This window comes from Sander vitreus, chromosome 1, assembly GCF_031162955.1.
Source record: "Sander vitreus isolate 19-12246 chromosome 1, sanVit1, whole genome shotgun sequence".
Taxonomy (NCBI): domain Eukaryota; kingdom Metazoa; phylum Chordata; class Actinopteri; order Perciformes; family Percidae; genus Sander; species Sander vitreus.
The window spans coordinates 20,200,743-20,214,795 of record NC_135855.1 but is presented as its reverse complement, the minus strand read 5'-3'; the positions used below and the strand labels follow the sequence as shown (position 1 = coordinate 20,214,795).

General features: G+C 39.8%; 1 protein-coding gene across 1 annotated transcript in view; it reads right to left on the bottom strand.

Moving 5' to 3' along the window:
* The window catches only part of lgr4 (leucine-rich repeat containing G protein-coupled receptor 4), a 32,751-nt gene extending 26,976 nt beyond the window's left edge, over positions 1-5,775 (bottom strand). Inside the window, exon 1 of the mRNA XM_078247365.1 lies at positions 4,938-5,775. Coding sequence (XP_078103491.1) covers positions 4,938-5,119 — 182 coding nt within the window. The 5' untranslated portion in view covers positions 5,120-5,775. The remainder of the gene's footprint in view (positions 1-4,937) is intronic.
* Positions 5,776-14,053: the final 8,278 nt, after the last annotated feature.

Here is a 14,053-nt window from a genome sequence, read left to right as displayed (position 1 = left end):
TAACGTGCTGACGGATTTAGTGTTTTGTTTTTTTGAATATTTGGTAAAAACAGATCAGTGATGCTATTTTGCCCTCCGTGAAGTTTCCTGAAAGTGATGTAATGTAGCATTTTATGTGGAGTAAGAACTGGGTTGGATTCCGTAAAAATAAAAAAAAATAAAGGGGCGGCTATTTTGTGTGTCCGATTGTTATGAATTATTTCTAGGTTTGTGTACTTTTTAATATAATACACGGTAGGGAAGGTCAGGTCATTTCTCCGTTCTCAGCTAAAGTGGACAGCATAGTGCTGCGGTGTTTTACCATTGCACTTTATACTGCATGCATTAGCCTAGCAGCTAGCGGAGTTGCCTTCTGCTTATAGCTTTACCCCGAAAAAACAGCACGGTTAATTATTAGCTTACACGTTTTTTTAGCCTAAAACAGAGCACCATCACGTAAAAATGTTCAAGAAAACTATGCAATCAATATTTTATTTATTTTGGAGTTGTACTTAATTCAGATCAGTTGGTAGAGATTTGTTTTCACTTTGACATTTAAAGTTATTTTCTCTCAATCGGAGTAAAAAAAAGCATATCATGTAATTCACTGCCGTAAAACAATAAGTCATGAAAAAAGAGAACAGGAGAAACGGAAAGTGAAACATACAGTACTGTACATGTCTTTTCTCAGAGTCTGTGGAATTGACTGACCAGCATTTTCTAATAGTGTTCAGATGCTCAGGTGTGTAAAACCAATATAAAGATACAACAAAACTATATTACCTACTAGTAGTAGGTAATATAGTTTTGTTGGTATTTAGTTCTAAATACCAATATGGGAAGCAAAATTAGCAGCTCTTCCTTCTGCTCCAGTCTAGAGCTACTACACTTTAAGTTGTTCATAGTCCACCTGAATAAAAGGTCAACTACCAAAACCTGTAGAATTGTGGTCACAAGTCCTTGATATGCTAAAACTCTTATATTACCTTGAACCCTCTACCACTTAAAGCAGTTACACACCGGGCCGATAATTGGCCGTTGGACAGTCTGGCGAGGTCAGTGACTCGAGTCTGTTCGGTATGTTCCGTGCCGTCGTCCGTTGGAGGATCTGTCTGCCTTCATTTTCGCCGACCTGACATGCTCAGTCAGAGACAGGGCAGTCGGGACTCACCCGGAAATGGTAAGCGGGATGAGCGTGACTAAGCCTCTCAAAATCTGACGAAAATCTTTTAAACTCACCTTTGTCGATCTGAAATGAAGACAGCTTCAGCAACTGCATGGCCTATTTCTCGCTTAAAATGTTTTCAGAAACACGTTTCGGTGAACTATTTTAGTACAATATGAGATCGTAATTTCCAGTAATGGCCGTTCGAAAAATCCAAAATCCGGAAGCAGCAGCCAGAACCATGTGACGCGTTCGTCCAACCAGCTGCCGGTTTTCATTTTTTGAGCGACAATACAGATTAGCGCCGCCTGCTGTTATGGAGACGTACTACGTCTCGTCGCTTTGGTGTGTTCCGAGGCATTTTTTTGACCAACTCGGGGAGACTGATCAGTCCAACTGCCTTTTCTGCCAACGGGCGGCCGTCTGGTTGGTGTGTAACTGCCTTTAGACATTACGGTCTTTACTTCAGTCATTTTTAGTAAACGTGCCCTAAGATTTTGCTTGCTAATACTACTAAACATTAAACATATTTACTATACAAACCATTTAAATCAAAAACCTAAAAAAAATATCAAACTCTACTTGGGGTAGCATTTTATTTTTGAATACTGAGCACAAATTCAGAAAACCAGCAACCATTAGCAGTTAGAAACTGTGTGATGGGGGAGATGTGATGGGAATAGGTGTTTAAGTGGAGGACAGGGTTGGGGATTCAGAGGGGGAGAGAACATTGATATTCTCCCATCCACAAGTCATCCTGTTTGGGATTGGGAACCACTGACTGGCTCCTTTCACCTCTGCTGACCAAGAACAAAAGTATCATTCAGTTAAAAATGGATTGAGGGCATCAATGGTGAAGCCGGCAAGCTCCACCAGCAGAGTGCAAGACCCTGACACCACCCCTTCTTTTTCAGTCTCAACCTTGTTCACGCTATGAAAGGACCTACCACAACTGAAATGTAAGCTGTAATAACCCCCTCTTGCTCCCTTAAAATGCACAAAAGTTGAAAACCTGTGCAGAGTCGGTGGCAGGTAAACTACATACCTTCAAAAGGAGTGTTTGCTTTGTTACTGGCTGAGGGGCCTCCCTTTTTTCTCTCATCTGCTTTTCTGTGACAGGGCTGTTTCCATTACAGATGCCAAATCTCAAGCCCCTGTGGGCTGTAGGTAGGAGTCCACTCCAACATCGTCATATGATTTGTTGTATAATCTGTGTTCTTCTATTGCCATAAGTTTATATTTTTCCAAAGCAAAGACACAAATCAACAGTAGAGAGGCAACAATAGAATAGAAATAGCCTAGCCTAAAATACTCGTCCTTGTAATGAGGACTTCTTGACCTTTCGGCATTGCTACACTTAAAAACCACTATGTTAAATCTGTCTGTTCCTGCTATCATGCATGTGTATATATGTGTGTGTGTGTGTGTGTGTGTGTGTATCTATACATATATTTACACCTTCCTTCACGCTGTTGGCACTGACTAGACTAGATTTTTTTGTCTAAGCCATCAAACTGATTATATTGACATGGTAACTGCAAACAAACGTGTACAAGTTCAGTTCAAACATATTGACAAAACACTCATATGAGATTCTTTTCTTTACACATCAGCAGACCATGGTGGGTGCATTAGCCCTGAGAGAAGGAGCCCTTGCAGCTGCAATACGTCTCACTAATCCATCATGATCCCTAACCCCAATGCTCCACATACAAAAGATGGAGGGAGTGGGAGAGGACAACTTTAAGTTCAAGAGACCAGGAGAACAAATGAGAGTAGGACAGAGAGAGGGACAAGCAACCTTTCACATACTTTTAAGAGGTTGAAGCGAATATATGAGGCAGTTTACTGCTGTCACAGAGCATTTAGATAGAAATGTGCAGAGCAGAGACAAGAAGATAGCACAATCTGGAAACAACATATTGTTTTCCATTTTGGAATAAAATAGGCCAGCAGAGTGGCAGTAAAAGCAATGATATCACTTTGTGAAAACAATGCTTCATGTTGAGATTAAGATGTCAGACTGCCCATAATAAGGAAAAGGTATGCTGAGAGTTCCAGCTGTAAGGAGTAGGCCTTAGTGTGACATGTCTTGAGAGCCTGGCATATGAATCCACTTCCTCTGTTTACTTTACCTAACACTTTCCAAACAATGGTGATTTCAAGTGGCACAATATCGGTTCTGGTGTAGCGAGGCTTTGGCTACAATTCTCAAAAGGTGGTAAAACAGCACAGAGGTTTCCCCAAACAAGAACAAGAACCACACTTTCAGGCAAGGTGACAGAAAAAAAAATATAGGTTATTTTCTTATCCAAATAACATTTCAAATAGACGAGTGCCTATGTAAACTTAAAGTCATAACTTCTTGAGGGTGCACAGTACTAAAAGCCACAATAAATTGCTGTTTTGAATACTGTTGCTGAGGTGGGTACTGTAGTTTATGATTAACCCAGAGGTTGTGAAACAAACTGAGGAGTTTCTTCATGGGGCAATCATCAACTGTATCTGCACCACCCATAACGATATGACTTAGCCTACCTGGTATACATTTTGCTCCACCTTTAATTAAAAAAAATAGTGCCCTTACATGAAGCAGTAGTTAAACCCTTAATCAGACTTGTGGTGAGAATGCGAAAATGGCACAACCTTGACTCCTAAATTATTTTAGATTAAACATACCACTGGCTACAATCCACACAGCATTACTCTCTTACACTCTGTACATTACTTGGTGATTCAGTCACATAGCATGCCTTACCCCAACCTTAGGGGGGAACATTCCGGACATTATGTTTTCACCTCTTATTCAGCAGCAAATTGTCTTTAAAGAGTATTTTTGTGATCCTAAAACGTTTTCTTTTTGTCTGTAAAAAAATAAAATGTTTGTCAGGGGCCAAACCCATGTTTACATTTGAATAAAATGTATCATTCCTGGCAAAAAGTATATCTTTAAGATCACAAAAATACCTCTAAAGATGCAATCTGCTGTTGCACACCAGGTAAAAAAATAACGCTTTGAGGAAACATGCTGGATTATCAAAACAGCTGCAGATACATTTTCTGTAGCTCGCTGAATCTGCTGATTGATTCAACTCTAAAATAATTGATTGAATAACTGATAATAATGTAGGCTATATAATCATCATTAGTTGCAGCCCTACATTACTCATGTCTAGCATGAGTAGAAACTGTGAGCTGATTTAATGTTTCAGAAAAAGATTACTGTTTGTTGAAAGTTGGTGACAAGTTGTCAAGCTTTAGCTAACTGTGTTTAGTTGAACTCAGTGGTTCCCAAAGTGGGCTCCTTATGAGAGTTCCAGGGGGGTCTCTGGCAAAAGAGAATAATTATTTTGACTATAATTTCATCCATAAGTAACACCATGACAAAATGTACCCTTTCTGCAATAAAACAAAAATCAAAAATGTTATCAGATGGGGGACCCTGGGACAAAATCTTTAAATGGGGTCTGTTGTCTAATTTAAGTCAGTTTAGGGGTCCTTGACATGAAAAAGTTTGGAAGCCACTGGTTTAACTGAACTGTTAGAGTTATGACATATTAAATAATGACTAGAAACCCTTAGGCTCTTCCTAACATCTTCATTTGGACATTTTATTCTGGTGGGCCATTTGTAGAAAGTTTAACCTACATCATGATGTTTTATGTCCATAATTCACTTGCGATGTAAACACAACAATATCCCATACTCAGGCCTTTACGATGAGGCATTCATAAGTGCACAGACATGTTTTGAGGTTCTATTTCACTGTAGACGTTAGTTAGTAGCTACTTACAGGTAGTAGGTGAAAGCTCTGAGCCCAGTTGGGACGGTGGTCAGCCCTCTCCCGGAGCAGTCTGCACCCCCATCTTCATCGCAGCTGCATGAGGGCGAACAAACGGCCGTCGACTGCCCTTGACCGGTGGCACCAGGACGAAGGAAACACCACAAACACATCCAAAACAAATCCACACGCATTTTTTCCTCGTAGGTTCAGGTGAAAGCGATACAAATGGGGCCTTTCTTTGTGGTTTAATCTAGCTATTCCGGACGTCGACTTCTCATGTGGTTGGTCGGTTGAGGCATGAAGAGATGAAGCCTAACCGACGCTTTTCAAAACAAAATATAACGTCCGAGCACTTCATACATTAACGAGCCCGACCAAAAGATATCCACGTTAACGGTTTGGCAAGCGTTAAAAACCAAACATAGTCTTCGAAGACGAGTGTTTTACCTTGCTGTTAAACATTTCTCAACCCCCCTGTGCGTCGTATTAGTCCATGAAAATAAAGTAGCAGGGCTGGCGACAGGAGCGGTAGCCTACCTTGCGTTTTTTGCGTTTTCGTTGTCCCATTAAATAACCAAAAAAACTAAACGAGCGGTGCCTGCTAATGCGTCGCTAACAGGCTGATCCGGTAGCGGTGAAATGTTCAGTTAAACATACAGGACACTCATGGTTTGTTTCCTAACAAGATCGCCGACAGTTTTCAGCCATTCCTCACGTTCCCCTCCTCTCTGCTCCTGACATCAACAGCATGCTTGTACTGTAGCTCGGCAGGCACCCTACCGGACAACCTGCAGCACTGGGCCCGGCCTGTGCAACGCTGAGACCTGCACCACCACAGTCTGCCAACTGCTGCACACTCACCAGCAAGGGAAAAAAAGTCAGGTAAAAACTGTTTACACAAGTATAGAGGTCCACTATGGGTAATATAGCTATCAGTGCATTTCTTGTGAAACAACTGGTTTACCATGTTTCAAAATGAGTGGCGGAATTTAACTAAGTACAGTAGTGGAAGAAGTATACAGATATTCATAAGTAGTAAATACTACAGTGTAAAATACTTTGTTACAATTAAAATTCCTGCATCCAAACTCTTACTTAGTAAGTAAAAGTTCAAAATAAAAGTTCAAAATATACCAAAAGTAAAAGTACTAATTTCAGAATAACATATTACTGGATTATAATTAGTGATGCATTAATGTGTATTAATGGGGGAAAAGGGTGGAACTTTACTGCCAGATAGCTTAATTTGTAATAATATATCTGTTTTAGTTGATTTATATTTTGTATCAATAATCTAAATCTGCAAAATAACTAGCAACTAATGCTTTAAAATAAACAGTGGTGTAAAAAGTAAAATTTTGGCTTTCAAAATGTATGTATCGCATGTATAAAGTTGCATAAAATGGAAATACTCAAGTAAGGTACAAGTACTTTGAATCTGTAGTTAAGTACAGTATTTAAGTAAATGTACTTAGTTACATTCCACCACTGACTAAGTACATTCAAGTTTCAAATTTTAAAAGTACAGAGTATAATAATATATTTAAATAATAATATATAATATTAACATGATGTCATAAGCAGCATATGAGTATAAGCATTAGAGTGCAATACAAATGTCATATGATTAAAATAACAGTATTGAACTGACTGTACTTAACTTTCAAAGGTAAAAGTACAGAGTTAAATTGTTGATAGGGTAACATAATAATCAACATTTAGCTGGTCCATACTGTTAAGGAAAAACTCCAGAGCAGCACATCTCATTTCACATATGTGAAGAATGTTCGGGAGACTTTGATGACTTACACAGGAGCATTTAATGAATTCCCAATTGAGGAAAGAATTAAGCAGGCAGTACAGTTGAACCACAGTGTGTTCTTGTGTCGTGCCATCCCAACTCTCTGAAATTCCTGTCTTCCTGAAGGTGTATTTAAACTCATGCTGGAGGTGTTAAGTTTAGCTGAACCTTTAAGGTAAATGTATTATGTGTTTACTTTCTCTATAGCATTGGCAGGGTGAGCAGCACTGTCCTACTAACAGCTGCTACGTCTCCCGTCATCTATGGAGGCACAAAGTTGAACAACTACTCTGCCTGGAAAGGTTAGGAGGTTATGTTAGTTACTGACCTGAATGAGACCTGGGGTACCACTGTCTCAACTTACATAGCATGGGTTCATAAGCTGGAAATTCCACAACACATACTGCTATAGCCGCTTTCAGACCAGAGGGATTTTTGCAGTTCTTAGAACGTAACGTTCCTAGAACCCTTTTTTTCTCCTGTTCTGACTGGACCAATTTGGGGATTATTAAGTTCCTCTGGCCACAGTTCCTGTAACTCTTTCAGCTCCTGGGCAGGGTCTTTTCGCTGTTCCCTTTTCAGCATAGGAACCTAGGTCAATGAGGGTCGGGTTTCCGGTACAGACACGGGACAATTTTAACATTTTTGCCTTATTCATCACTAAATTTACTTCTGACAACCTTTTTGGGCGAGAAACCAACTGTTTAGATTTTGAATATAGGCAGTCTTGCGCAAATTGATGCCAAATTGACAATTTTTTTCAAAGTTTTCGGAGTTGAGAAGCTCCATGAAGTGAGGCGACAGCCAGCAGGCGCCTGTCGGGGCCGCTAGCTCGTCGCTCGGGCATGACTGGCTCAGAGACCCCGCTGTAAGCTGGAGGTCTCTCAGACCGGTCTCGTAAATAAGAGGCTTTTATTTCGCCTTTGGCGGTTCGTTTGTTTAAATACCACAACACATCCATCATAAGATTAACGGGAACCTGTAGTTAACTGTCTTTTCGGAGTTAGGCCAGCCATCACTCACACACACATACACACACACGGTCACAGCGCAGCAGGCAGAGGTGGGGGAGAGAGAGATACTCGTTTCTATTTGGGATACTTGTTTATATTATGACAAATATGCTATATACATTAGATTTAGTATTTAGTTCATACTTTTTTTGGTGTATTTGTTTTCTGATTTTAACGCTATAAAGACCGTTGCCGTGCTTACATCACTCCCTTACCCCTCCTACCAGTCCTTATGGCCACTTGGGCAGTGCCAATGCAAATGGAAAAACGGTTTTGGGGGAGAGTAGTTAGTAGATCTGTTTAGAAGTGGACTTTTCCTATAACTAAGTTCCTGTAACTACTTGGTCGGAAAACGGCTATAGTGGTGGCTGTGATTATAATAACAAAAGGTTAGTTCCTATGGCCACTTGGCCAGTGTGAATGCAAATGGAAAAAGGTTTTGGGGGAGAGTAGTTTGTAGAACTGTTTAGAAGTGGACTGTTCCTATAACTACATTCCTGTAACTACTTGGTCGGAAAGAGGCTTATGTCTGTCTCCTTTACTCAGACAATGCATCAACTTTAATTATGTTATCATATGTTTATTATGTCAAATCTTAATCTGGGGAGTAACAGGCAATACAATTCAATAAATAGAGTGGAATAAAAAGTACACTACTTTCCCATTCCCTATTTGTTCCCTGTAATGGAACAAAAGTTTAAAGGTTCCCAGAATGGAATGTAAAGCACAAGTGCTTTTAGCTACAGTACTTTACTCCTCTCATGCGACAGTTGAATACCAGTAGTTTTCCTCACTAATCTGATGAGGCAGATAATTGACTGGTAGGATACTTGACAAGGGAGATTCACAATTTACAGAGTTCAGTGGAGATCACATTAGGTATGCATGGGTAATCCAGGTATCCGTACATGCCCTGTCAGTGGGGATGTAATAACAAAACTAGAACTGCAAGCAGTTATGACTGGGTCCAAACCTCCCCAGCAAGAGTCGCCCCCGACGACCCGCGGAACATGCGAAAGTGGAACCCAAAACGCGACGGCGAGGCAAACGCCAGGAAATATCGCAAGGTGCAAGCTGCTCGGTCTGTAGTACAATGCAATTGCAAATGTCCCATTTACATTTATTAAATTATAGGCCAAAACGTGTCTACATTAATCATGGCGCCCCCTAAGGGTCGATCTTCACCCAATTTGGTGAAGTGTTGCTTTGATAACATTTACTGTGGCAGAGAAATTGCATTTTGCAAATTTCCCATTTAAATGCATTATTGGCCAAAAAGCTGTCTATGTTGATTATAGCGCCCCCTAGTGGCCAATCTTCGCCAAATTTGGTACACATCCTCAGAGTGGCATGTCGAACAATGATCTCACGTTTCGCGTTGATAGAATTTACTTTGGCCGAGATATGCTAAAGTTCGTGTTTGGTAGAAAGCTACAGAATTTTGTTTGTATGTAATTTGCGCATATTTTAATGTAGCAAATTTCTTTTATAGTTTTTGGTCAGGTCGATCTGGAGATACTATGTGCAGAGTTTCATGCAAATCGGTCGCACGGCCTAGGAGGAGTTCAAAAAAGTAGGTTTACGATAAATAGCGATTTCACGGCGATAAAAGTTTAGGCGCAAATGGGCGTGGCCTATATCACATGATTCAACTGAATTCAGGGAAAGGGTGGATATAAAGTTTTTGAATGAACGGTGTGGGAGTTATGGGGCAAAACCCATTTTTGGTTTTATAGCGCCCCGCGCTGGTCGGTGTCATTTTCATTTCCAAGATACGTATCAAACTCTCTACCATCCATGAAAGTTTGTACGGTGTAGGCTGCAGAACCACCTTTACCTCTGGAAAAAGAATAATAATCCTTACGATTACAATAGCGGTTCCCAGCTAGGGTTGCAAAGGGCGGAAATTTTCCGTTAAATTTCTAGAAACTTTCCATGGAAAGTTAAGCTGGGGAATTTTAGAAACATTCCAATTTGGAAACTTTCATGGGAATTAATGGAAATTATGGGAATTTATGAGAATTAACTGGAAATGTTGGGTAATTCATAAAAACTCCATCTTTTACAAACATAAATATAAACATTTGGTTTTGTAATAAGCAGACAGGCATATACAGTGAATATGCAAATGTACTACTGTCTTCAATCTGTCATCAATCAGCTTCAATCTGCTGTAGAATGTTGGATTCTAGAAATGATCTGTTCAGTGGGTGTGGCCTCAATAGCCCTGCAGTAGGCTAAGTAGTAGTCCAAACCACTGACCTTTAGCTTAACATATGAAGGTAGCTAGCATGCTGCCTTTGATTTACTATGGTTATTGTTATATGCGTGCTAAGCTAACCATCAGCGCTGTCTACTGTTTACAGCCTATCAAAAACAAGTGGGCTATACAATTAACACACATAGGTTAATAGCAATGGGTTATGTATTACCCCTCCCAACAAAAGAAGAAAAAAAACTCCCGTATTTTAAAAACTGAATGTTGGCAAGTATGTAGTAGCCTATGCTGATTACTGCGTGCGTGCATGTCATTGACGAATATAGGGAGGACATTCAACTGAAGTTGCATTAAATCGGGTTGTTTTTAACCAAGATTATGCTGCAAGATGGTTTTTTTTCAACTACATTTAAGTTCCCTGTTATAGACTAACAGTATTATAACAAGCAATACTAAAAATATCCAGTTTATTTCCGTTAATTCCTATATATTCCCGTTAATTCCCATGGAAAGTTTCCAACTTTGAAAATTCCCGGAATTTTGCAACCCTATTCCCAGCCCCCTCTGGCTTGGACCCCTAATAATACAAACTAGTTGAAGAATGCAGGAACATTTCCTGCTTCAAGGGGATTGCAATATTGTTGTTTTTAGGGTTACCTATTACCTCCTTGTCTGTTTAACCCACAATACACAGGAAAGTACAATAATAAACAGCTACCATCAAAGACCTTTTAGCAAAAGGACACTAAACTGCCAACAGCTCCTGCTGAACTGTTCAGCTGACTGTGGAAGGTCTGAGCTGTTCCCAGATGTGTTTTGTGTTGTGTGTGGGTCTTATTCAAATAGGGGTCAACTCACCATACACTTGTTGTAAAGAGCTAACCAGCTAGGCTTGACCTATTGAATGTGGAGAACCTTATACAGCATTCAGTCTTTCCCCTAGGTTGACTACTTTAGCCTGGGGGAGGGGGAGGGGTATCTTTAAAGTTTACTAGCCCACTAAAGCTTTGAATGGTGAGCACATTACATTAGACGCATACTTGTAGATATTTTTGAAAAGATTTGAAAAGTGCTGAGTGAAAGCATAAAATGGGAAAGATAACCATAATGCCAACGGAGAAGGCAAACACGTATACATCTATCCACCACCTAGACCTCTACATTGTCATGAACATCACAATAATTCCTCCTCTTATACCTAATCAGTGACCTCGCTCCTGCTTCCGCATCTTTTTTCAACCCGAATATTCCCACCATGAATAAACTGCTCTTCTTAACACACCACTTACAAATTTGCTCTTACAGCACCTGACATTCGGAGCATCTCCACACTTTATATCATGGAATAATGAATGGTGCATGAGAGAAAGGGCAGTCAACCAGACAGGGCACAAGGTGCACAGGGTGTGGTGACTATGTTTGGTATTCTTGTAGCCAGAGGCATATAGCGCACCTGCGCTACAGCATAGATGGGAACTGGGATTGGATTACAAACAATACATTATCAGTGTGGTGGTTTACAGTATGGCATCATTCATGGCCAGTCAAATCAGCCCACTGTGGCATACAAGGTGTTGCAACTTTTTCTGCAAGATTTTTCGCCATTGAGTCAGGCTTTCACCATCAGATGGGACATGCACACACATATACATTTGTAGAACACTTAATAGGAATGCCCTCTTTTTGAAATGACCTATAATTTCCAAAGTCTCAAATCATGGACTGGATTTTCTAAAACCTGAAAACAGAGCCAAGAGGAGGCGCAGGAGTCTAGTTTTTAGGCTCTTAGACCACTTAAATTACAATATGCTCAAAGGTTATTATGGAATTTTTGCCCAGTGTCATCACCCATAGGTTTCTGAAGAGCCAAAATGAAGCTCAAAGTGGACGCTTCCCGACGGCTCCAGCCATTGCCATCTTGGCAGTGCCTGGCTTCGGCTAATCAAAAAATGGGCAAAGAGTTGAAGTGTGGATGGAGCTGAGGCGGGCTGAATGAAGCCTACAGTCTATGCTCGCCTCCTGTGATGGCAGCCCACCTGTCATTTAATTATGCAGAACTTTAAGCCTGAATATAGGCTTACACCGTTGTCATGAAGGGTGAACTTAGCTATTGAGACCAAAACCGTTTTTTGTACCAGGCTGTAAACATGTTTATTCTTCTGTAAAGTTGGGCATTTTAACATGGGAGGATGGGGATTGACTCCCTTTTGGAGCCAGACTCAAGTAGCCATTCAAGTAACTGCAGTAATTTTTTTAGCACTGGAGGTTGCCGCTTGGTTTCTACGCAATAACCTGTCCTTGTTTTTTTTAATGGGCAAAGATTTTTTTGTTAGAGCAATACTAAAATGAGCAATCTATTTAGCTTAAAACTCAGCAATTATTTAATGTCTAAAAATTGTAATTATAGGACAAATTATGATAATTGTGATCCAGTTGAGTGAGAAATTAGGCGAAAGTTCAAAACACAATAAATTATCCACTAGAGTGAAGTTGTAGACAACCTTTAGTCCAGGTAGCAGTGCCTGAAGTACTGTACATTGTGATAAATGAATAAAATGAACCCACACAGAGGTTATCATGTGGATATATTCCAGTCTGCCTTTTTGAATCGGTTAACATCCAAAGGGATCAGCAGTAAATTCTTGCATTATTATTACTATGACTAAAATCATGTTTGTGTCTATTGGCATGGTTGGAAACATGCACTGAGGGCAGCATTTCTTTAAATAATCTCTTTGAATATCAGTACTATCCCCTCATATGTATTTATTAATTTATGTCGTTTTTGTGAAATAGAGGAACTTTGAAAGTGAAGTACAGACATGAAATAAAAAATAAAATACAAAAAACAATATGAGATTGCCTCTCCAACTTATTTTGGTCCATAATGACCACATTACCTATTTACAGTATTATTTCAAATTATTGCACTCAGCCTGTTTTTAAGAATTATGCTTTCAATTAAATTACATATTCATTAAACTATAAACATAATTAAGCATAGTATTTTCACTCAGACACATATCTGAAAGTGTGTGATGATGTTAACAAAAACAAATCTAATTGTAAAAGTTTGTTTTGGTCTGTTAAGCCAGTATGCCAACAATCACTAATCAAGTATTTAAAATGTACACCGTGATATTTCAGCCGGAAGTGTACATTATTATTTATAATAGTTTCTTTCTTAACATAGTTGTGGGTGTAGACGAGTTCTTATGAAGAGAAACACTACCCCACTGTGGTTAGAGTTTCTCAGTGCTCCAAACTATTTTCCATTCACACTCAATGGTCTGAATGTATTTTGCCCCCTAGGAGTATAACACTGTACTGAAGCAGAAACTTTGCCTGTGTTGCATTCAGGGAAGGAAAACTGCATTTTAATGTATTCCACATAACAATAGATTAAGGCAGGGAGGTATGGAGGGATACAAATGTGACACTTGATTTTCATTATTGTACCATGTGTAACAAATGTCATCTTAGTTGTTGGAGGAAAAAAAGAAGGAACTATCTGAACAGCACATATCGAAAATATATTGAAATATTAAATAGAATACAAAAGTTGATGAAATAGAAGGTTGAAAGTAACTAAGTACATGTACTGAAGTGAAAGTAAAGTACTGCACTTAAGTACAGTTTTGAGGTACTTTACCATTGCGGAAAATGTTACCCAGGCTAGCAGTATATTAGCCCCACCCAGTGACGGACTGGTAATCTGGCATTTGGGCAGATGCCAGAGGGGTCGCGGGCCCTCATGGGCCGTTTGGGCCGGCCGGCCAATCAGAGAGCCGCATGATTGTCACAGCCATGCAAATAAAACAAATCTACCAGCATTTCTTTTATTTGAATATTTGTTGCAAAAGTTAAGCAATGCCTTCTGGGAATTTCAAGACAGAATCGAGTAGACCGCGTCTGCGTCTTTATATATACGGTCTGCCTCAGAGTGGTTGTTGGAAGTTGAAAATTGGAAGTTGGAAGCTATACTGTTGACAAAAAAATTAATCGAGGCATCAAGCGGCAGACACGGGGGGGGAGGGGGGTAGAGAAAAAGAGAGAGGAAATATAAGAGAGCACTGTTGGCTGACGTTGAAAA